Raw genomic sequence first — 25,098 nt, forward strand, 5'->3', positions numbered from 1 at the left:
TAACTCATGCAGAGTACAAAAATAGTTTTGTTTGATAGGAAAAAAAAACAGTGGGTCTAGGAATACTAGCAGTTAAATGATGTAGAATGAATGATTCAAAAGTATGATGAAATTTCATTCCGTGCATGGAAAATCTGTGACTCTCACAGAAGGAAAACTAGTGGCCACCAAGTCGGATGCCTCCTTTTGTCATGGTATTGTATTCAGTGACCAGCCTCTGAAGGTCAACCAGAAGGTGTCATTTGAGGTCAAAACCACTGATGCATGGAGTGGAGGAATCAGGATTGGAGTGACCTCATTTGACCCTGGAAAACTTCAAAGCTCAGATCTACCTAAGTATGCCATTCCAAGTTTGTCTAAAAGGGAAGGATTTTGGGTGTGTCCGATAAGTGAAGGTATAATCACATCAGGCTGCAAAGTGACTCTATATGTAAACAACAGGGGACAGCTACAGTTTTTTGTCAACAGTGTTTATAAAGGAGCATGCCTTAAAGGACTTCCTATTGGGAAAACCCTGTGGCTGTGCCTCGATCTTTACGGAAACACAAAAAGTGCCAAGTTCATTAAAGCAGGTAAGTGGGTTGATGTGAGGAGTTTATTGGGCTGGTGTGCAGTGTTTATTGGCATCTTGGCAGTAGATTGCTGGGTAGATATTGATTAAGATGTCTATTATCAATCCTGATGTACAAATCAATAGGGATGGATTGGTGCCTATTTTTCCAATACTTTTAATAATGATTAAAACTTGTCATATGGATGTTTAAAAATGAATCAAAGGTGATACATGATGATAACTTATAGCCATTATGGGTATACTTGTAATATTGTTTTGAATTTCAATACTGTACCTAAAATTTTCTAAAAGTCTCTTCTAAGCTTCCAGTTTATGTATTTCCCAGCCTACTCAAAACATTTTTTGGACCAGGTTTAAAGTGTTATTGATTCAAACACTATGCAAAGCTTTGCATTCATTCTAATTGAATAAAAAAAAATTAATTTAAAACTAAAAACAAAAAAAAAAACATTGATTCAAATGTAAAATGCAATATATTGATAAAATAAAACTTGTGTTCATACATAAGAAAGAATGTTCAATTGAAATTTAGAAATACCCATCACTTATGAATCAGTCACTTTGCTGATACACTCATAATAAAAAATGTCTCACTTGCAAGTACCAGTTTTTGTCAAGTTCAGGTTCTTCATTGACTATTTTCATACAGAAATTGACAGTGTTTAGCTCACCTGAGCCAAGAGATCACATTACTCTACTTTTTTAGGACACCTGAGTCACTCAGATGACCTATTGCTATCTTCTTTTTTTTTTTTTTGGTCCTTGTGCGTCGGTCATAAACTTTTAATTCTATTAAACATTTCTTCTCTTGAACTACTGAATCATGCAATTTCAACCAATTTTGGCATATAGCATCAATGGGCAAAGGTGAACAAAAATTGTGAATTTCATGGTCCCTAGATTATTCTTTGAAAATGCATTCTTTTTCTCTGCTCAGATATATTTAGAAAACATACTTAGTGGATAATTATGATGAGCAAGGAAGCCTCTTCCAAAACTGTGAATTTCTCAGCCCCTGGGTCTAGGGCCTCTGGTGCTTTTGCAGGGCTCTATTCAATTGTAGTCTACTAGGAGAAGTTATTCCCCTTTGCTATTCACATGATAATTAAGTTAATCACTGTAAATTATGTAATTGAAAGCTCAATTCAAGAAGAGAATTATACAAGTATTTTTGTCATATATAATACAAAAATTACTTTGATAGTTCTTCATGGTCAGGTAGAGTTGTGTGTTTTTATTTGAATTTTTCTGGAGCCATATACATAATACCAGGTTCCTGTGTCAAGTCTCAACCAAAGTCTTGCTGTACATAGTCTCAGTATAAAGAACATTGTGGTCACTTAATCATGACAGGGCGTTGTGTTTACTCTCAACCCTCCTCACAAGATGTCAGGCATGTGGTCAATCAAATATCCTCCCTATTCAGGGGGTTTTAACCCCCCCAACCCCCTCCACTATAGTGAGCACTATTGGGACTGACTGCTTGATTATCTTCACCATGCCAAACCAAAAGTCTTGTGTTTTATACAGCTCCTTTCAATGCATGCTAAACAATACATAAGCACTATAAGGCCACTTTGTCATCCTCGCCAGTAAAATTTATGCATGTGCTAGGCACATTAATTAATATTTTACAACAGTATTAAATACTGTAAATATTTGTATTATGGAACTTGCAGTTCAACATTGGATATGCAGTACATGTTATTGAATTATGATTATTAGATACCAGGCAAATATCATAAAACATGAATTACTTCAGAGATTTATAGGAGTTCAATGGCTTTTCATGTCTAGAAGAATACTGGGCGTAATCTAAATGCAAACAGTTTTTATCCTTGTCATGTAAATGAAAAAAAAGTCATTTTATATAGTGCACCTACTCTAAAAGTGCTGGCAGAAGCTCAATTGTAGCAGAATAAATTTTAGGCTCAAAACTGATCTTTTCGTTTGATCATGGAAACCAAACATGTTCTTGCATTCAACCTGTATTAAGTGCAGTCCTATCAATGGATCTAAAAAGTATAGTGATGCAAATTTGTAATGAACATTGTACAAAGTATTGCCGTAGAGAAAGAAACAATATGTGAAGTGGGAAAAAATCTATATCCAGATTCCAATTAATCTTCATACATGTATGCTAATTAGTGCACAAGGTCTATATGATAATGAACTTGTATTTGGAAGTACAGATCTAAAATCGAGTTTGGATATATAGCATACCCAAGTTGTGTGGTATATAAAGAAGGGCAGTTTGTTATCCATTATTGATGAACGACCAGTGAATTTGCTTATCTTGAACACTGCATATCTATTCAATCATAATGCTATACTAGTACATGTACCGGGAAAATGATAGCCAGGCTTTGACTGTGAAAATGAGTGGGTATACATTTTACTATTTTAATGTTGAAACAAAATATTTGTTTTAGGAATTGGTGTAATTATTTTGATTGTATTAGAGACCTTCTTTGTAGAAGTATATCTTTTAAAAGATTTTCCTGATATCTTTTTTTGCGATTCATTCAAATGAACAGTTTTTTGTTTTTATGCAGTTAATTTTTTTTGTAATAAATATTAGTACATGTATTCTTGAGTCCTTAAATAAGCCCTGTTGTACTTTAATCAATAGCTTTGACAAGGATTTCAAATAGACATCTTTATAAATAATTTTTTTTTCATTTCCTAATTTTCATAATGTGTTTTGTAATTAGAGAATGTTCTTAAAATTTCTCCAAATTTCCTTCTTCGTGAATGTAAGAATGAATGCTAATTTTGGAGATTCAAGGAGCTCTTAAATAATTACATACTCGGACATAATTTGTTACAGTAATTTATATTTGTGTAATAGCTTCTTTAAATTTGCTGTATACCTAAATCATACATTTGTGTAATTGTATCCAGTTTTAGAAAATTGCAAACAGCATAAAGGCATAATAAAAGTAAATTATATTTGAAACTGTTTACAGTTTACAACAGATCTCTGGTAATTAGGAAAGAAAACCAATGTGTTTTTATCCCAAAGGACTATATTTACTGTAACATCTCCTCAAGAGGATTAAAACACAAGTGTAAACTAATATATGAAGTTATACAATTGCACTTCGGTATCTCGAACATGGATATCTCGAATACAGTGGATATGTCGAAGTGATTGAAAAGTCCCAAGCCCTTTTTCTTTAAGTATTTTACCCTCAATATCTTGAACCCACAGATATCTCGAAGTTTTTTTTACGGTCCCATCGAGTTTGAGATAACTGATAAGGAGGTTTGACTGTATTTCTTTTCAAAAATTGATCAGGTGTAGATTGAAGTTGATACTTGTCCCCCCTCTTACTGTTTGTACCGGTAGATGGACCTGTTGAAAAAATACACTTTTTAAAAAAATTATTAGAATTTATGTATATTATTTACTTTTGCAATCAAGTTTTATAATATTTTTTTTTATGAGGCCAACTTTAAAATAATGTTTGTTTGCCCTCTCCCAACTTAGGATGAAAAAATTGGGTCGGTAGGTAGGTCACTACAGGGAATTTTTTCCCCCAGAAAATTTCAACAACAATGCCAAATTTTCAAAATTTATTTTCAGGAATGCATAAAAAATAATAATCATTTCCTGGAGGTTAAAATGTTTTAAATCAGGCAATTTTTAGGCAGTCTTTTGGGAGAGGGCAACCAAACAGTTTTTTTTTTAAAGATGGTGTGAATGGGGCGTTTTTTCCCCAGATCTCCCACAACAGGAAACATTCAAAATGCTAATTTAATGCATGAATAGATTTTCCTTTCATAAGAGCTTGGGGAAAAAAAAGTGGAGCAGACATATATGTGTATGTATTACGTTTTAATGAAATGTCATTTGTCACAGGCTTACTACAAAAAAAGGGAATTACATACTTCTTGGACTTTAGTGATTTGATTGAGAACTGACTTTACACCTTGTCTGTCAATGCAGGGGGGAATTTTGTAGCTTATTTGATACTAGATTTTATGAGAAATCAATAACAGAAGTGATAGCAAAAATTTGCCCTCGGAAATGTAAATATTTTGTCGGTGAAGCCCTCATTAATACTACTTGTATCTCCATTGGTAAGTGGATCATATGCCCTTTTTATAAGGATATGAAAGATGGTCTCGGGACATAGACATATCAGAGACAAAAAAATCAATAACAGAAGTGATTTGGAGATATTGGAATGTCATTGGTCATAGCTTCTGACATATAGGTTCAAAAAAGGTGTTTGAAGATTAAAGTATTTTCTGTTATTATGGAAGCAGGGAGAAAGAATGATTCAAGGATTGTTTTACATTTACATCATGTATAGAGAGGTTGGAGGATGATGTTTTATACAGGTTGTGAAGAAAATCTTTAATTTTTAATTCAAAATATGTGCTTTTATGCATGTGTGCATGTACAAAAAAAAAATGAAATATCTTTTTTTTTTTTTTTAAAATGTGTTATATTAAATAAAAATATTTTTTTACTCTTTAACACAAATGTATTTTCTAAAAATTATTGAGGAAAAGTATACTTTTTAAAATTTTTGGTTGACATTTTTATTTGTAAATATTTTTGCTTATTCATTTCTGCAAGTCTCATACGAAGTATCAATGTATCGACTCTGATATGAAAATTAATAATTATCAATTAATAATAAATGAATGAGGAGATGAATGTGAGAATTTGAATTAATATTATTGCAGATGATGCCCCTAAGGAGATTCTGGCTCGTGGACCAGAGGCGGTCCAAGCTTATGAAGAGGCCTGTATATCTGGTACACAACCAGTGTACAGAACCAGACTAATGCTGGTTGGCCAGGAGCGGGTGGGCAAAACCAGTCTGAAGAGGGCCCTTACCAGACAAAAGTATGGCGTAAAGCAGATAAGAATATAAGATCAGTGACATTTCCTCAAGAAAATCACTACTAGTCTTCATGTAAAAAAAATATATATATAAATACAAAATGTAATTAAACAAACAATTGCAGTTTCTGATTACCATGTAATGGGTATATTCTGGTATAAGGGGTATTTTCTGCAGTTGGAATTTTTAGCGATGTGACCACTGAATGCAGTTGGAATTTTTAGTGATTTGACCACTGAAAGGTAGCAAATTAATTTTTGCGTTTTTTATATCTGCGGTTGAATTATACTGCAAAATGATTTGAAGACCAAATTCTAAGGATTTGGCAGAACACTGCAATGTTTACATGTACATTTTAAAAATTCATTTAAAGACATGTTGATCAAAGTTGCTTGGGAATTGGTAATAAGCTCTACTATCTTTAGTTATTCTTCATAAACTATTTTCAAATCCTTTGTATTTCATACATGTGTAAGCATTCTATTTTGGAATATAGCATATGAGGTTATGAAGAAACATTAAATCAGGTTGACTGACATATGCATCACTTATCAGACATGCATGTATAAAATATCAGAATTACTATTGAAGAAATATTTTTGCAGATTTGAACTATCTGCAAAATTCTGCAAAAATTGGACAACCAAAGAAAATACACGTTATATGGTATTTCCCTCAGAAATGTTAAAAGGGACTTTGTATTTATTGAAGTTTATGACTTTTTGATGTTACGCAGAATTGAACACCCATACTCTCAGACAGTATTTGGAGTTTAATGTCCCTACATTGAAGCTAGTATAATATATCTTGATTTAATTCTATATCTATAGTCTGTCCCACAGTACCAAGGATATCACTTTTTAGCTCACCTGAGCTGAAAGCTCAAGTGAGGTTTTCTTAAATCAGCTGTTGTCTGTTTGTAAACTTGTACAATTTTCAGCTTCTTCTCAAGAACCACAGGCTAATATTAACCATAGTTGGTACAAAGTTTCCTTGGGTGAAGGGGAATTTAAATTGTTAAAATTAAGGTTCAAACCCACTTCCAAGGGGAGATAATGAAGAAAAGACAAAAGTAGGGGGAGGTCATTAAAAAGTCTTCTGAAGAACCACTGGGCCAGAAAAGGTGAAACTTATGTGGAATCTTTCTGGGGTAGTGTAGATTCTAAATTGTGCAAATCATGGCCCCCGGGGATAGGGTGGGATTACAATAGGAAATCAAATCATTACATTGAAATATGTAGGAAAAATCTTCTTCTCAAGAACCACTGGGCCAGAAAAGTTGAAACTTATAAGAAAACTTCCTGAGGTAGTGTTGATTAAAAATTGTTCAAATTATTGCCCCTGGGGATAGGGTGGGGCCACAATAGGGAATCAAAGTTTTACATTGAAATATACAGTAAAAATCTTTAAAAATCTTCTTCTCAAGAACCACTGGACCAGAAAAGATAAAACTTAGTTGAAAGTTTGCTGAGGAAATTTAGATTGTAAATTGTTTAGACTGTGGTCATTGGGGGAAGGTTGGGCCACAATAGGGAATCAAAGTTTGATATAGGAATATATATGGGGTAAAAAAATTGAAAATCATCTCAAGCACAGCAAAGCCATGCTTAGTCATATTAATGTAGAAGCAACACTTTAGGTAGTGTAGATTCAAGTTTGTTTAAATCATGACCCCCAAGGAGTAGGGTGGGGCCACATTAGGCATTCAAAGTTTTACAAAGGATTTTATAGGAAAACATCTTTAAAACTCTTCTTCTCAAGAACAGCAAAGCTGTGATGAATCATTTTTAGCTCACCTGAGCCGAAGGCTCGTCGTTGGCGTTGTTGTTGTCATCGTTGTCGTAAACTTTTCACATTTTCATCTTCTTCTCTAGAACTACTGGGCCAATTTCAACCAAACTTGGCACACAGTATCCTTGGGGGAAGGGGATGTAAATTTGTTCAAATGAAGGGTCACGTCCTCTTTCAAGGGGAGATAATAAAGAATTAGAGAAAAATTAATAGCATATTTTAAAAATCTTCTTCTCAAGAACCACAGGGCCAGGAAAGATGAAACTTATGTGGAAGCATCCTCAGGTAGTTTAGATTCAAGTTTGTTCAAATCATGACCCCCAGGGGTAGGGCGGGGCCACAATGGAGGATCAAAGTTTTACATAGAAATATATAGGAAAAACCTTTAAAAATCTTCTTCTCAAGAAAAGCAAAGCCATGATGAGTCATAATTATATGGAAGCATCCTCAGATAGTGTAGATTCAAGTTTGTTCAAATCATGGCCCCCGGGGTAGGGATGGGGCCACATTGGAGGATCAAAGTTTTACATAGAAATATATAGGAAAAACCTTTTAAAACTTCTTCTCAAGAACAGCAAAGCCATTAAGAGTCATAATTATATGGAAGCATCCTCAGGTAGTGTAAATTCAACTTTGTACAAATCATGACCCCCGGGGGTAGGGCAGGGCCAGACTGGAGAATCAAAGTTTTACATAGAAATATATAGGAAAAACCTTTATAAATCTTCTTCTCAAGAAAAACAGAGCCATGATGAGTCATATTTATGTGGAAGCATCCTCAGGTAGTGTAGATTCAAGTTTGTTCAAATGATGACCCCTGGGATAGGTAGGGCAGGGCCACAAAAGAGGATCAAAGTTTGACATAGAAATATATAGGAAAAATCTTTAAAAATCTTCTCAAGAACAGCAGAGCCATGATGAGTCATATTTACATGTAAATGGAAGCATCCTCGGGTAGTGTAGATTCAAATTTGTTCAAATAATGACCCCCCGGGGTAGGGTGGGGACCAATGGGGATAGAAAGTTTTACATAAAAACATATAGAAAAAATATTTCCTCTCAAGATCAGAAAAGCTATGTATAGTCATATTGATATGGAAGCATCCTCAGGTAGTGTAGATTCAAGTTTGTTCAAATGATGACCCCTGGGATAGGGAGGAGCCACAATGGGGATCAATTTTTTACAAAGGAATATATGGGAAATTTTTTTAAAAATCTTCTTAAGGACAACAAAGCCATTTGTTATATTGACATGGAAGCATCATCAGGTAGTTTAACATTCAAGCCCCCCCCCCCCCTTTAATTTTTTCAATACTGAACTGATTTGTGATTTTGCCTAGCCAATGTGCTCAGGTGAGCAATGTGGCCCATGGACCTCTTGTTTAAATGTGGAAGCATTCTCAGGTGGTGTAGCTTCAAGTTTGTTGAAATCTTGAACCCCAAGGGTAGGGTAGGGCCACAATAGATGATCATAGTTTTACATAAGAATTTATAGGAAAAGATTTTAAAAACCTCCTCTGAAGAACAGCAAAGCCATGATTAGTTATATAGAAGCAACCATGATTAGTCTATAGAAGCATCCTTTTATATGACTATAAGCATCATTCAGTTATATTCAAATCATGGCCCCTATATAGTAAAGCACGGTTATGATGAAGTGCCAGGGATAGGTGATATTGCTTCATTATAAGCGTAATTCACTATATTCATTAAGTTTAAATATATATTGTAAAGTCTTGGGGAATGCAAATCACTTCGCTATAAGCATCAATTCTTTATAAGCGTGTTCACTTTAAGTGTGTTTTACTGTATTTAGGGTGAGGCCAAAAAAAGGCGAATCAAAATTTAGATAGGAATACACATGTATAAAGGGGAAAAAATCTGATGAAGAACAGCAAGGTCAAGGTGACTCAGGTGAGCATTGTGGCCCATGGGCCTCTTGTTGCATTATATCTCAAAACATACGCATTGTAAATAACATCTGGGCTTTTAAATTAAGTTCATGATTTTTTTTTCCTACTCCAAACTTGCTGCTTTGATAGGAACCCTTGAGTTCAACTTATACATTTGACCAGTAGCATATTCAAAGTCCATGGGATTTAACATTACCTAAATGGCTGCCACTTCAGAATTATTTGTGTTTTTCCCTTGTTTGGTGTCAATAACTTAATGATATCATAGATGTTCTGAAACAATTTATGCATCACACTTGGATAATCTCTGGAAATAACAACTCCACTTTGAAAAATCATGTTATGCATGTTTGTTTCAAGTTGTATGTATCCAGTCTTACTAAAACTGGTTTGGAAATAATGAATTTTTAATGGTAATTTCTTTAAAAACAGGTCAAAATTAATTTCATTTCATTTAAAATGTGATGAAAGTACTCATGCAGGACAGACTTTAGTTAAATAAAACTTGTGTTTATAAATTAATCTAAGGTTTGCTAAGCACAAATCCTACTGAAAAAGAGTCTGCTTGTCATCAACTGCTGTATGGCAGTTCTCTACCTCAAAGTTAAGACACCCTTTAAGGGCTTTAATATAGACATGTAAGGTTAAGATGGTACATGTATATATAATCCTAGAATGTTTTGCAATTTTTCAAGACTGCCATTCTCAGAAAAAAAATAACTGTTACTAAATATGCTTACCAAAGAAATGAATTCTTAGCTTTGTTACTTAGTTCTTCAGTGTGAATGTTATCATAAAGAACTTCCTTAGGGTATTGTCCTTAAAATTGATTCTCTGTCAACATCAGTCTTGTATATAATGAGAAATGACTATGAAATGACAACGAATACAAAGAATTGGGAAACTGACATGTTCCCTGTGATTAAGTACATCTAAATTAGGATCTTGAATACCTTGCTTTTTTGTATTGTTATGAATATGTTTTGAGAAGAATATTTCAGAATATTTCAATCTCTATGTCAAAATGAGTTTTGTTGAAATTTGAGTAGGCAGCTCATATAAAATTTTGTTGAAATTTGAGTAGGCAACTAATATGAATCTAAAACTTCCACCTGTTCAATAAACTATACATTTATGACACATTCTTATGCTCAGGTAGCTCAGAATCAGTATTGGAATTATTTGTGATTCTGTTATAATGCAAAATTATTTATCCAGTACAAGGAAAAATAAGGAAAAACATGACTTTTTTGTCTTCTTTACCAAATACTTGAAAGGAGAAAATGTAATTGGAAGTATCATTAGAGAAAATGTGGAAACAACGCATCTTAATTAAATTATTATACAAAATTATCAGGATTATTATACACTGGATTTTTTTTTCAAGAAAAATAACCACTCACTAAAGGTTATAGTGTGAGACAAATTTAAAGTATATATTACTTACGTTTCTTTGTCTGGGCAAAAATAACCCTCATGTAAAAGGTTTTTAAAATTAAAAAAAATGATAATTTCAGAAATGTTCACATTTAATGACTATCCTTGAGACAAATGTAATTGAGTACTCTTTCACTTTGTAGGCATAACAAAGATGAGGAGCAGACAGTCGGGATAGACTTGTCCAATTCCTGCTCCTTTAGTTACCTTCATGACAAATGGCAAATGGCTGTACAGGGCGAACATGAAAAAGAGGCTGATACACTGGAAGAACAAAAACAGCTAGGAATTATGGGTAAAAATATACAATTTTTATACCTAGTGTTATCTTTATCAAGTGCAGAAAAACAGTACAGAAAATCTGTAATGTCACTTTCATCTTTTCCTTCATTCATTAATTTGCATTTAGCTGTTTCAAAATATTTTTATGTAAGCTTTTGCAGTGATACATAATTTGGTGAAAATTTCAACTGTGTCCAAAATTTTTCTTTGTGCCTTGATCTTCCCAGTGACATTTGACTTTACTATTTATTTTGTCTAAAACTCAGTTCTAAATAAACTATTCAAGATATTTTCATCAAACTTCATACACTAATACAAATTTTCATGTTGCATTACTAATGAACCCTATAGGTGGGACATTCATGTCCTATGAACATATTTCTAGTTTTAAACTTTGAATATTAATTACATAAAATACTAAAATTGTTGATACAGAATGAGTGCATGCTATTCTTAAAAATGTGAGTATTTTGTTAAATGTGATCTATTCTGTTCAATAGGAGGTGTAGTGGGTCTCCAAGAAGAGTATCATAAGGCATTAGCAGAAAATATTGTGAAGGAACTTAATCAGCCAAAATTTAGAAAGGAGGCTTCAATGAAGGGACGTGCAACAAGCAGAGACAGTGCCAAGTCAACCAGGAAGGTAACAATTTATTACAAGTACTATGAAATAACTAATTTTCATGGGGGGTTGATTTTTTGTTGTTTTTGTGGTATGAAGATTCCCACAATTTAATGTCCCTCCACAAAATGTAGAACTGGCAAAGTCAACAGGATACCCTACGTTTATTCAACCATGGAATCAAATTCGGCCTTATACTCTCTAAGCTATTATTAGAAAGTACGGGTCAATCTAAGTTTTTTAAATATTTATATTTACCCCCGGTACATTACAATTGAGTCAGCAGAAAGGTAATATTTTGCAAAATAATTTACAACTTTTTTGAAATTGGAAAATAATTTATATAGATGACCTTGATATAAATGCAAAAAGCAGTAGTGCTCTATTCTTCTTCCGGGCCCTCTAGATTTTGTGCAGTGTATTGATATAACAACTTTAAACATCATAATGCACAAAACATTTGAGAAAAGACGAGCTCTCATTATTAACATTAGTCAATAACAGAAAGGAATTTTATCACTATTATTTAAATTTACATGATTACATAAGAAATTATTTACAATAAAAAAAAGCATTACCATTGAATTTGTAAACAATGATTATTTAATCAGAACTTTTAATTATTTTTTCAGCCATTTGACTTGGAGAGTATAAAGTCTACTTCCTCTGTACATGGTGCGATAGCTCACATTCCAGAGAAATTGTCACATATTCCACCCGAGATGTTTACTGATGTCCCAGAACGAGTGGTGCAACTTGTTCAGGAAATGCTTGACCAAAACCGGGAACCAACTACCTCCAAGAACCAGCCAAAACTCTCCAAAACTTCTTCTTTCAAGTAAACAAAAAATTGAAGCTGTTGATAAGCTTTGAATACTAGCTTGCTTCAACAGTGTACAGTCTAAATTAGACATTATATTGGTACAATAAAACATGCTTATAAAGAATTTATGCTTACATCGAAGTGAAGTATAAGTTTCAAGAGTGCAATATTTCCCAGTTTTTAAAAGCAAGACCTTTCAGCATTGAAAAGAAGTTCAGTAATTTTTGGGCTGCTACAATAAAACTCGTTTAGTTTGTTCTCGGATATAGCGATTTCACAGAATGGGATATAGCAAAGTTTTTTGGAATCCCTGGTGAAATTCTTCATAAATCCCAGCCAGGACTTCGCAGAGTTTTACTGTAACAGTATTTTCATTTACAGTGGTCAAGTAGACCATTTTTCTAGTAATTTGTCACTCATTAGCAAAACATTTCTCAAACAGGCCAATCATGAATATTGTAAATTTCAAATTTATATTAGCTTCTGTTGGCTTCATCATTGAAGAAGTATAATACATTTAATTATACATTTGCAGAAGGCAGTCTAGTTCATCAAAACCACCCATTCCAGAACCAACACTTGACAGTTCCTCAGAAGTAGACAAAACTAACATAGAGAAGAAAGTTGTGCTGAATATATGGGATTTCTCTGGACATTCCCTTTATTATACAACCCACCAGGTAGGTGTATGTACATGTATTACTGACCAACAAGTATAATTATGAATTTAATGATGACCTATAATCATATATAGGACTTTGTATTTTTGTGTGTATGATAATTCTCAATTTTAAACAGATACTTCTTTTTCTTATATATGTACATATGTATTCCAGGTAAAAGCATGTACATACGTTTTCACCTTCTTTTACAGGTATTTTTGTCCTCTCGTGCTGTGTACATGATTGTTTTTAATCTTTGCCATGATTTAAAAACCACTAGATCAGAGGTGAGCTATGTTGACTCTATTTAACAGTGGTGACCCCCCCCCCCCCCCCCCAATATAAATAATAAAAATGAACCAAAAAATGAAACCCAAAACAAAAACAAACAAATATAAAATATTGCTCTTTTAGTTTTTGACATCAAAAGAAGAAAAATAGAATATAAATGGTTATTCCAGCAAGATGCAAAATTAGCAGATTTCTTCAAAACATTGAGTATTAAATTTTGGTAAAATAACCCTTTTAATTACAAAAAAAAATGCAATGTTGAAGGGGCCTGGACACAGATTTGAAGTAATATTTTCTCAAATTTTCTGTATAATATCATGAGTCATATGTTGCTCTAGCATTTCACACAGAAATATATTAAAAGCGTGTCCAGAAACTTCTTTTATCTGGAAATTATTAAAACTATACAAATTTCGGTATGCGTTTTATTGACATATCCTTGCACTTTTACAATAAAGTAAACTTCGTTTATTCTTAAAACTTAAGAAAAGTAGAAATTTTTTGTGTATTAATGAAAAATATTAAAACTATAATCCAGAAAATTCAGAGTTGATATGTGAGAAAGCAAAACCAACTCACCAGTATTTTCAGTCCATGCTCAGTGATGTGTGCAGAGTTAAACATATTGAATACACCCGGTGAAATGTAAACATTAAAGAATAACAGAGCCCGTGCCCTGTTTACAAAAACAGATGTTTGACGTGATGTAAAGAAAAATGTAGTTGTCATTATATTCTAAGAATATTCAAATAAGTTCAATTCATTTAACTGGTTTTGATTTTTGAATAAGCAAAGAAATTTAAAATGTAAACAATGCAACTGTGTCCAGGTCCCTTGAAAGGGTTTCTAGCCATATTTTCAACTAATTCCTACATACATTACACATTTATATGGTAAGTAAGTGCAATTGAACATGTATGTAAATGTAACACAGTGACTATGGATCTCTTTGTTTATTTTGAGATTTAAAACCTCTCTATAAATGTAATCAACACTGTTACAAGATCAACATTTGCAGACGTAACCACTTTTTTCTGCTTTCATCAAAACCATTGGTAATGATAACTGGCTTGCTATGCACGTTGTTAAATATTTGATGATTCATTCAGCACCTAGTAATTAAATTCTTAATCATTGATCTTTTTTCTCTCAAAAAATTGTTTATTATTGACATTTTGACTGCTGTATTCAAATTTAGTCATGGTACTGTGCACAAAACTGCATAAAATGCTTCTGATCAAAAAAAAAATGCAAAGCAAGTTATGACTACTTTAAAGCTACCAGTAGTATAAATATTTATTTTATTCAATTTATATTTAACAAGGTATCCAGGCCAATTATAAATAAACTCTAAAACAAATAAGTAATTTAACAGTATAATATACATATATGAAGTTCATGACTTCATTATCTCAAACACTGATATCTTAAATACCATGGATATGTTGAAGTGATTTGGAAGTCCAAACCTCTTATTCTTTTTTACCCTTGATATCTGGTATCATTGGATACCTCAAAGTTCTTTTTGGTCCCATCATGTTCAGGATAACGAGGTTTAACTGTATATGTATCACTGTAATGACAGTAAGGAAATCTAATTATATCTTCTGTAGTATGAGATGTTAGCAATACTTTAATTGGATCCTCATAAAAAATATATGGTCTTTTTCACAAGTAATTTCAGAATGTTACTAAGATTAGTTGTTATTTTATTGAAACTAGAACTCCTCTACCGAGGCTTGGAATACTATAGAATACATGGACTATTGGCTGAGGACTATATATAGCCACACCTCCCAGAACAGTACCAACACCATCACTAGCAGTAGGATTTCTCCTCCTATCTTAGTGGTGGGAACACACAGAAATAGTCTGTCATCTGATGAGGTGGAGCAGAAGAAACTGGTAAGTGCTGTAGAAATATATCCAAAAGTACAGTGAAAACTGTCTAATCCAACACCTGTATAATCCGTTTCACTGTGAATTCCAACCCTTATTTTCATTACCACTTTATTATTTTTCATGTTCTTTACTCTGTGCATCCTGTCTATTCCAACACAAAATTTTTCTTTCAATACATTTTGGATTAGACAGGTTTCACCCTATCAGATTAGATGTTTGAAAATGTTAATGAAGTGGGAATGGGGACATTTCAGAGAAACTCTGTTTCTCATTCTGGGATACTTTGGCTTACTGTGTAAGTTGTTCATTATCGGTAGAATGTGTATCAACAAATGTTTAACTACAGGTTGAGGAGAAATTTGATGAGCTGAGAACCTTTATGATGGACAAACCATACACCAGACATTTAATCACACCATTTATAGCCATAGAAAATGACATGGAGGAGGGAGAAGACCCTCAGGTATTTAAAACATTAATCATCAAATCAGTTTTTGTTAATCACAATAAAATGCCTTAGATGAGTAACTGTTTTGTAATTTTTTAAAAATATCTGCAGTCATAGATCAGGTATATTATCTATTTTTGTCTCCCACTCACTAAAAGAAGAGCATTTTAATCTGAGTGTCCGTCTGTCTGTCTGTCAGTCTAGCAGTGTGAAACACTTAAGTTTTCTGGACAATATCTCAAAAAGTCTTTAAGCTTTTGCATGAATTTTTTATCATAACTCGCTGAGGCCATAGTCGGAAATTTATATAAAGCATAAATTAATTTTAAGATTATATCTTAAGTTCTCTTTGAATTAAAGCAATATAACTAAAGGTGATGAATATCTCTCACTGAAGAAAGATCCCCTAATGATAATAAGGCCAAAAGGTGAAAGGCTAAGGTCAATTCTTGTTGGGATTTTTTAGCTCACCTGAGCTGAAAGCTCAAGTGAGCTTTTCTGATCACCCGTTGTCCGTCTGTCCATCCATCCATCTGTCCATCCGTCTGTCCGTCCGTCTGTCTGTCCATCTGTAAACTTTTCACATTTTCAACTTCTTCTCAAGAACCACTGGGCCAATTTTAACCAAACTTGGTACAAAGCATCCGTAGGTGAAGGGGAATTTAAATTGTTAAAATGAAGGGCAAGTCCCCTTCAAAGGGGAGATAATCAAGAAAATACAAAAATTAGGTGGGGTCATTAAAAAATCTTCTTCTCAAGAACCACTGGGCCAGAAAAGCTGAAACTTATGTGAAAGCATCCTGGGGAAGTGTAGATTCTAAATTGTTCAAATCATGATCCCCGGGGGTAGGGTGGGGCCACAATAGGGAATCCAAGTTTTACATTGAAATATGTTGTAAAAATCTTTAAAAATCTTCTTCTCAGGAACCACTGGGCCAGAAAGTCTGTAACTTATGTGGAAACATCCTTGGGTAGTGTAGATTGTAAATTGTTCAAATCATGACCCTGGGGGTAGGGCGGGGCCACAATAGGGAATTCAAGTTTTACATTGAAATATATAGTAAAAATCTTTAAAAATCTTCTTCTTAAGAACCAAGGGGCCAGAAAGGCTGAAACTAATGTTGAAGAATCCTTGGGTAGTGTAGATTGTACATTGTTCAAGTCATGATCCCCGGGGGTAGGGCGGGGTCACAATAGGGAATCCAAATTTTACATTGAAATATATAGTAAAAATCTTTAAAAATCTACTTCTCAAGAACCACTAAGCCAGAAAGGCTGAAACTTTTGTGGAAGAATCCTTGGGTAGTGTAGATTGTAAATTGTTCAAATCATGGATAGGGCGGGGCCACAATAGGGAATCAAAGTATATATAGTAAAAATCTTTAAAAATCTTCTTCTCAAGAACCACTGGGCCAAAAAAGCTGAAATGTATATGGAAGCATTCTGGGGTAGTGCAGATTCTAAATTGTTCGAATCATGACCCCTGGGGGTAGGGTTGGGCCACAATAGGGAATCCAAGTTTTACATTGAAATATGCAGAAAAAATCTTTAAATATCTTCTTCTCAAGAACCACTGGGCCAGAAAGGCTGAAACGTATAAGGAAGCATCCTGGGGTAGTGTAGATTCTAATTGTTCAAATCATGACCCCTGGGGGGCCACAATAAGTACTACGGGGGGGGGGGGGGGGGGGGGAATCAGGTGAAAAACAGCAAGGCCAAAGTTACTCAGGTGAGCGTTGTGGCCCATGGGCCTCTTGTTTTTGGGTCCATCTGATTTTTTTTAGGTCTTCCTCCAAGCTCTTTAGTTTAGTTAAAATATGTTTTACTTTCTGTGTGGCAGATTGGAGAAGTAAGGAAAATGATAAAAGAGGCAGCTAGTGAAGAACCATACATGGGGGAACAAATGCCAATCCGCTGGTTAAAGTTTGAACAAGAGATTGCTAAACTTGTAGCCGAGGATACCACTCATGCTTCCTATGATCAGGTACTGAAAAATGTTAATTAATCAACTAATTACTAGAGAGTTATCTAGGACTTACTCTTTCAGAGTTTTTAGTTTGTTATTGTAAGCAGAAAGTGTAACAGAATAGTTTACTTTTAGATTCAGGAGCTGGCCAGTAATCTGGGTATTACTGATGAAAATGAGATTAAAATCATGGTAAACTTCTACCATGACCTTGGAGTGTTGATCCATTATGGCAGTTCTGGGACCATTGACAATGTTCTTAGGAACACAGTAGTGCTACAGCCCCATTGGTTGGTGGACATGTTCAGGTCTATTGTGCTGGCAAAGCCCAGAAGTGACAAGGTGGGATGGTTTAGCCTCAGAACTTTTCAACATTGTAATGTCAGCTATATACTTTTATTCTTAATTCATTTTGTCTATAAAAAAAACTATTCTATAGTTTTAAGAAATTCTCTCAGATTTGTAAAATAGAACAGCATGTGAATGAAATTTTGTTTAAAGTACCGGTATATATGTACTGCATCTACTAAGATTTTTAAAATTTCTTTATAACATGAATTAAATGTCTGAAGTTGCATCATCCTGTGTTTTAGTGGAGTTTTAGCAAAGATAAATGGAAAACATTTGAGCAGAAAGGAATTCTGGATGATTCTTTAGTGGATGATATCTGGAAGAAGGCAACAATGCAGAAAACAGTTCTCCTGGGTCTAATGGAGAAGTTTGATCTCCTCTGTCCAGCTTACACACAGGTACATTGTCCATTAAACATCTCTCCTTAGAAATTTGTTTCAATATTCTTGCCTTCTATTTCACTATAGTACATGTAATTATTATATTTACAAGAAACAACACCAAACCAATTCTTCACATAAAATATTTAAAACACTTATTACGAAGTGCCAGGACGGACAATCTTGCTTCGTTATAAATGTATTTTGTTAGATCCATAAGTTCACAATATACTTTTTAGTGAGGAATAAAAATCACTTTGCTGTAAGCCTCAATCATTGTGAGCATGTTTATTATTAGGATGTTTTACTGTATTTTTCATATACTTGATAAATAACTGATATGAATTATGTATTTTTTTGCATATAATTATTCATAAATATCATTCCTTTTAAATTTAAATTTTAACTGCCACAGGAGAGGATGAAATCTTAATTCTGTAACTGAGATCATTTCCAATTGTATAGGCAAATCAGAGGCCCAAGTATTATTTTGTGCCATCAAGGTTGACCAATGAGAATGATTCAGACAAACGTCTGTATGCCAACAACCCAAGCAATGCGGTGTTCTACATCAACTTCGCTGGTTTTCTACCTGGTATGAGAAAAAAAACTCCTCGCAATGGGGTTTTGTTTTTGTCTTTTTCGATTTGTGTCAGTGGTTTTAAGAATGCTTTTAACTGTTGAAATATTCTTCTTTCAGTTGGACTGTTTTACAGAATTGTTACTAGAACAACAAAATGGTGTATAGACAATACTGGAAAAGAGCCGTACAGCTTGTTGAAAACTCTTGCAAGGTTTTATTTAGATGAGGAGCATGATTTCGTGTTAGAAATGGCTCCTCAAAAATATCACAGAATAAAGGTAACACTGCTGTTTTGCAGCTCTTTTTTGTATATATATTTGAAATAATGTATGGTGTTGAAATGTAGGAATGATTGCTCCGATTTTTTTTTTTTTTTGTTTTTGTTTTTTTTGTTTTTTTGTTTTGACATTTCATTAAATTTCTTCAGATTGTTGTGACCAGGGTCAATGATATGTCAGAAACAAACAATACAGATAATACCAATTTGTCACCCAAACCAAGTGCTTGTGCCAAAGTAAGTATTTTCAAAAGATGTCAGCTTTTAGGTCACCTGTGTCACACAGGTGAAACTTTTTTAACATATTTTCCTCTAAAAAGACTAAATTAATATTGAAGTATGGGAACTGTGGTCAAGAGGAACAAAAATTTTGAATTTCATGGTTTCCCAAAAGAAGCCTTCACAAGCATGTGCTAGTATATTTATCATAATACATGTATAACTGTCCTTTTTTTCAGTTAAGAAATTTTCTAGAAAGTAGTCTTCTAGAGTTGAAAGAGGGCTGGATGAAGAGATTAGTCTACTACACCTGTGTGGAATGTCCATGTGGGCGACCATGTTATCTCCATGGTGATGATATCTGCAAGGAGGAAGAATGTTTACATTTCTTAGATTTAGACGAATGCTTAGCAAACAGGGTTTGTGTAGTGCTTGTTTTCGTTTACATATGAGAGTTCATATAACATACTTACATAGAGAGTCAATAAGATTTTATTTCATCATCAAAAGGCATACACATGTATATCTACATTGTTACAGATTGTTTGTTGTGAGCACAGAAGAGTAAAAACTACATCTATTAAGCAGTGGTTTCCTGAAACTTTATCACCAGGTAAAAAAAAACAAAAAGACCACATTTAATTTGCTCACCTTGACAAAGTCAAGATGGGCTATGGTATATTTCCAGGAGTGATGTTTAATTTTTTTGAGCAGGTCCATTCCCAAAAAACTATATCAAAGCCCTGCCTGACCAAACTCTCATGAATTATGCATCTGGGGAAGCACACTATTAGAATTGCTTCAGATGTGGCATCTGACCTATATTTTCCATATGAACAACGAGGTTGAAGTATTTGGAACAGCTCCATTTCCAGATTACTTGAAGCCCCACCTGAATCCAACTTGCATGGATGATGCATATATGGATGCAACACCACCAAGCTTTCTGATGTTGTGTCTGACCTCTCTTTTCTTGATAATTGTCCAGGTTAAAGTTTTTGGAACAACTCCATTACAAATTACTTGAAGCCTCACCTGAACCAAATTTGCAGATGATGCATGTAGAAATGCACACTATCAAACTTACATTTTTGGGAGGAGTTAACAGTTAAAAGTCTTTAGAGCAAGTTTATTCCAGAAAATTCATAACTGGGTCAAAATTTGCATGGATTATGCTTGCAAGTTTTGACCCAGTTATGAATTTTCTTGAATACTAATACTGTAGTACTAACTACATGTACTTTGCTTAAGATGCTGCAAGTGATATGTAAAGTTGCTTCTAACAAACCTATAGTGATAAACTTATATGGAGCTACAGATCTTATTAAAATTAAATAAATATGAGTGAGAGTGTCTACACATTGATTACATTACATAATCTTTGATTCCTTGTGTTTACAGTTTTTCAAGGTCATATCTTGCCAGCCATTGACCTTGAGGAATCTTACGGAAACATTGAAAAACACAGTCCCTTATTACCAGTGTGGGTCAAAGGTGCTGCTAAGTTACTGAATTCTGGGGAGGAGAATCAGGACTGGCTTGCTCTAGCCAAACTCATGGGTAAGTTTAAGCCAGTGTAAACATATTTAACTAATGTACAAAATTTGTAAGAAAAGGAGGAATAAATTAAAGTAAAAAGTTCTTTTGTGGTCTTTAATATGAAAACATTTAATACTTAAATCACTTTTTATTCACGAGAACTTTATTTTCGCGTAATTACGTTAGACGGTCCCCTCGCGAAAAATTTCCTTTTCGTGTAAATTTTTATTAGAAAAGATTATATTGGACAGTAGTCAGAATTCGTGAAAATTTTGTCTCGCTTATAAATGCCAAATACCCATTGGCAGTATCTGAAAATAAGGTGTCGCAAAAATTTGGTGATCTACAGTAATCATGAACATTTATTGTTTTCTGTGAACATTGGATAGATTTTTTTTAAAAAGTCTTGACAAGTGATTTACATCAGTTCATTAAAATACACAAAACATGCAGGATAAGTTAAATGGAGAAAATATCTATGTTTTCAGGTTACAAGGAGCCTCAGATAGAGAAGTTCCTGGAAGACCTTAACCCAGGTTTGGCCTTGTTAACTGACTGGATCATCAGCAGTGGTAATACATCACTCTCTGTGGACATGCTGATCACATTCCTGGAGAAGATGAATAGAGATGATGTGCTAGAGATCATTGAGAAGGCTAACGGTAAAGTATTTCAGATTTATAAACTCTTAATTGTGTTTGATGAGCATATGTAGTGAACTGTTTCGTTTAAATGCTCAGACAATGTTGCATGTGAAACTTGCATCCCTTTCTGATCCTTTGATCAATAAGCCTAATGTGTTGTTAGGGTCTAATCCAATGAAAGCTTTAGCTTCAATCTAACAACACTGTCATGTGGATTGTCGACCAAAGCCAATGTGCTTGTTTTATGTGTGGATAAATTAATTATTCAAGATATTGGCAGTATCCTAAAATTATATTTTCCTGAAATAGTTTAAATTACATAAATGCATTCTGTAGCAATGACAGACTAATTTACCCTATGGTATGTATAATTCTTATACAGACACAGATAAGGATCCACCCCAGCTTTTCATCAGTTATCAGTGGGACTCTCAAGACGAAGTCAAGGCTCTCCGAGATAAGATGGAGAGGAGCGGGTTTTCCTGCTGGATGGACATTGGTCAGATGGGAGGTGGAGATTTTCTCAGTGCCAAAATCGACCAGGGTATTCGCAACTGTAAGGTAAGGAAGATGAAAAATATGAATCTTCCATTTATATATGTAGCACAAAGACATGAAATACTTGAGATTAATTTATTTTGTTTATTATGGTTTGTATGAATCTGTTACGAACCAAAAAGCAGTATAGTTATGGATTATATTTTAAGGATTTTGGTTACTTCATTTGAATTTCTATTGCTATGAGTTTTTAAAAGCAGAGAAGAATAACTAAGAGATTCAGTGCAGTAGTCTAGAGAGTGTGAGATAGTCGTAAGTATAGGATGTGGATAGTGTGGTGAGTGAGAGTTAAGAATTAAAAGAAAATGAATCAAAGGGAGATAACTTAGATGCATTCAGAGCAGTATATTGGGTATTACATGTATAAGCCACCATCCAGAAACCATCCCTTCAGTATGTTTTACTGGTTGATTACCAGTATACAGTATTTGTTGTTGATATGCAGTGCATATACATCATTAACATGTAATCAAAAGTTTTGAGCAAACAGCAGGTTAATCTCATACTGACTTTCAAAATTTACTGAATAGGAGTCATATGTTTTGCTGCTGTTGAACAAATTCTTATACAGGTTGTTTACGGTATACCCCATATGCAATTGTTACAGAATACACTTGTTATACTCGTAGGTGGTGCTTGCCTGTATAACGCCAAAATATGTGGTATCCCACCATTGTAACCGAGAGCTGAGTCTGGCCGACCTGCTGAACAAAACCATTATCCCCATTATGTTTGAGGAGGTACCCTGGCCTCCCCCAGGAGGGATGTCCCTCATCTTCTCACAGCTTGTTTACATTAACATGAAAGGTAAAATTAAAGTTTAACCAATTACCCTAATACATGTATTATGATGTATACAGAGCAAACATTGCAAATATTATTCTGTATTGCATTAGTTGCTTCTCTATAGAGTGTTAAGAATTCAGTTGATCCATTATTATATGTTTACTGTACTAGATTCATGATTTATTCAAATTTGTTTTTCTTTTGATTTTTGGTAAGACATTGTAACTCGGCACATTTATATTTACTTATTATCTACTCTTTTCAAAAAGTGAAAGATCTTTGAATACTTTCAAAGTACAGATAAACTTTGTTATCTCGACATCGACAGGACCATCGGAAAATGTCGAGATATCCGAGGTGTCGAGATATCAGAGTTGAGACTTGAAGTCCAAGATTTCATTGCATAGCAAAACAGACAAGCTTATTATGTGTACATGACTTTAATATAGACTGTAGCGCAACATATTTCAGAATTCCCTCTATTTTTATTAAAAATTTATTAAAAATCTAAGAAATTATTTTAAAAATCTTGTTTATATCGAAATCTTTCTAAATTCACAAAGTTTCAGCACAAAGTAACAGCATTGAGCTGCATTCGCGTGTAACTTCCCTTTTTGTCAGAACAGGATACGAAATGCGCTCTATAAACTTCGAACCGTATAAAGTCGACATCCGATATACGGGAAAAAAAAAATAAATGCGGATTATTTTTTTTATTTCAATAGGGAAAAAATGTACATCAAAATTATTTTTTTAAAGAGATTTGTGTATCAAAACTAACGTAGTGATGTTGCAGATGCACGAATTACGGCTGATTCGGTCAATCGTGGATTGTTTCCTGTTGAATACATTTTAACTACAAAATATCATTAAAACATTTTTTTTTTAAATTCCTTAGTTTGAATTATTCGGTGTGCTTGTTATTCATTGTAATTTAGTTATCTTTCAAATTTAAAAGCGATATTAGGTTTCGATCTAAATAACCGTCTGTACATTTGTAAACGCAGAATCGTGTAGATTTAGCAATGATATTACCCAAGCTCAATTAACTTCTCAAAGACGCCGAAGGGGCTTGGAATTCACCTCCAAACACAGTCTATAGAATTAATTAAGCAGCGTGCAGTCAAAACATGGGTGTGAAAGGTCTGAAACTTTGACGACGTCGAGATACCCAGAGTCGTCCGTGCGTGACGAGCGACCCTATCTGACAGTTAGGTTCAGTAGAGCAGAAAATTGCCGATGTCGACATATACCAGGTAAATTTTGCTCTTGGGACTGTGAATATACGTCGAGATAACCCGGGTTGTCGACATTACCGAGGTCGACATATCAGAGTTTTTGCAAATCATTTATATAGTAAATACTGCCGGGATCGCGGAAGGATGTCGACATATCCCAGGTTGTCGACATATCCGATGTCGAGATACCGAAGTTTACCTGTATTTTTGGCAGTCGTATGTAATTTTGTGAACAATGCTACACTCTTTTTTAATTCTGTAAACAACAATTTACTATGTTACTACATACATTTTTGCAGGTGTTGGTGGGCATGGTGGCACTGGTATCCATGCCGACCTGAAAGACAAATACAAGGAGATAGTCCAGAAACTGATGAATTACGTTGTTCCAGACCTGACAAAGTATTTTGACACTGAGACTCTGGTCAGTAAACAGTTTTCTAATGACAACAGTAGTATATATAGTGAGACCCACTCCTTACCAATAGTGACAGAATCTACGGTGAATTATCAAGGAATCCATGAGGCCCGACAGCATAATGTGATAAGACAGGATGAGGATTTTCTCCCCCCGCCCCCTCATTATCAGGCCAGGGAACAGGTGCCTGTTACCCAGTCTTGTGTTTGTATTATTTTATGATGAAAAGTACCTGCATTACCATAAAAAATATTTTGTTTGAAACATTTGTATATACTCATAAACCATGCACATGTCTGGATGTACACTAAAAACATCTGAAATATATGACATGTGTATTAAATTTAAAGACTTAAGGTATGTCACTCGTGAAATTTGTTATATCAAGGATTTTTTGAGAAGTATATTTTGGATAAGTACTCATATAGTATGACTCAAAATCGCAGAAAAAATGGGGGGTCAGTGTGCATCTAACTGAGCCACGGTACAATTAAGTTGACCTTTTTGCACTTAAATTGTAACTCTTTGGTTA

At 34.0% G+C, this 25,098-nt stretch overlaps 1 protein-coding gene across 2 annotated transcripts; it reads left to right on the top strand.

The window, feature by feature from the left end:
• On the top strand, positions 1–24,916 carry LOC133200170 (uncharacterized). 2 transcript variants are annotated; one of them, XM_061335942.1, is made up of 22 exons: positions 1–572; positions 5,276–5,438; positions 10,721–10,872; positions 11,360–11,502; positions 12,114–12,319; positions 12,843–12,984; positions 13,179–13,253; positions 14,980–15,162; positions 15,506–15,622; positions 17,448–17,591; positions 17,709–17,915; positions 18,167–18,322; positions 18,770–18,899; positions 19,005–19,165; positions 19,315–19,401; positions 19,623–19,802; positions 19,924–19,996; positions 20,785–20,943; positions 21,411–21,584; positions 21,949–22,127; positions 22,754–22,931; positions 24,448–24,916. In XM_061335942.1, the coding sequence occupies exons 1-22, from the start codon at positions 104–106 to the stop codon at positions 24,786–24,788; spliced, it is 3,819 nt and encodes a 1,272-aa protein (XP_061191926.1). In that variant the 5' UTR covers positions 1–103; the 3' UTR covers positions 24,789–24,916. The 2 variants fall into 2 exon arrangements, with proteins under 2 accessions (XP_061191926.1, XP_061191925.1); XM_061335941.1 differs by having other exon boundaries at positions 3–572; positions 12,840–12,984.
• Positions 24,917–25,098: the final 182 nt, after the last annotated feature.

Source organism: Saccostrea echinata, unplaced genomic scaffold, assembly GCF_033153115.1.
Source record: "Saccostrea echinata isolate AGI-Se365-2 ecotype Australia unplaced genomic scaffold, CSIRO_AGI_Sech_v1 ptg000037l, whole genome shotgun sequence".
NCBI classification, from domain to species: domain Eukaryota; kingdom Metazoa; phylum Mollusca; class Bivalvia; order Ostreida; family Ostreidae; genus Saccostrea; species Saccostrea echinata.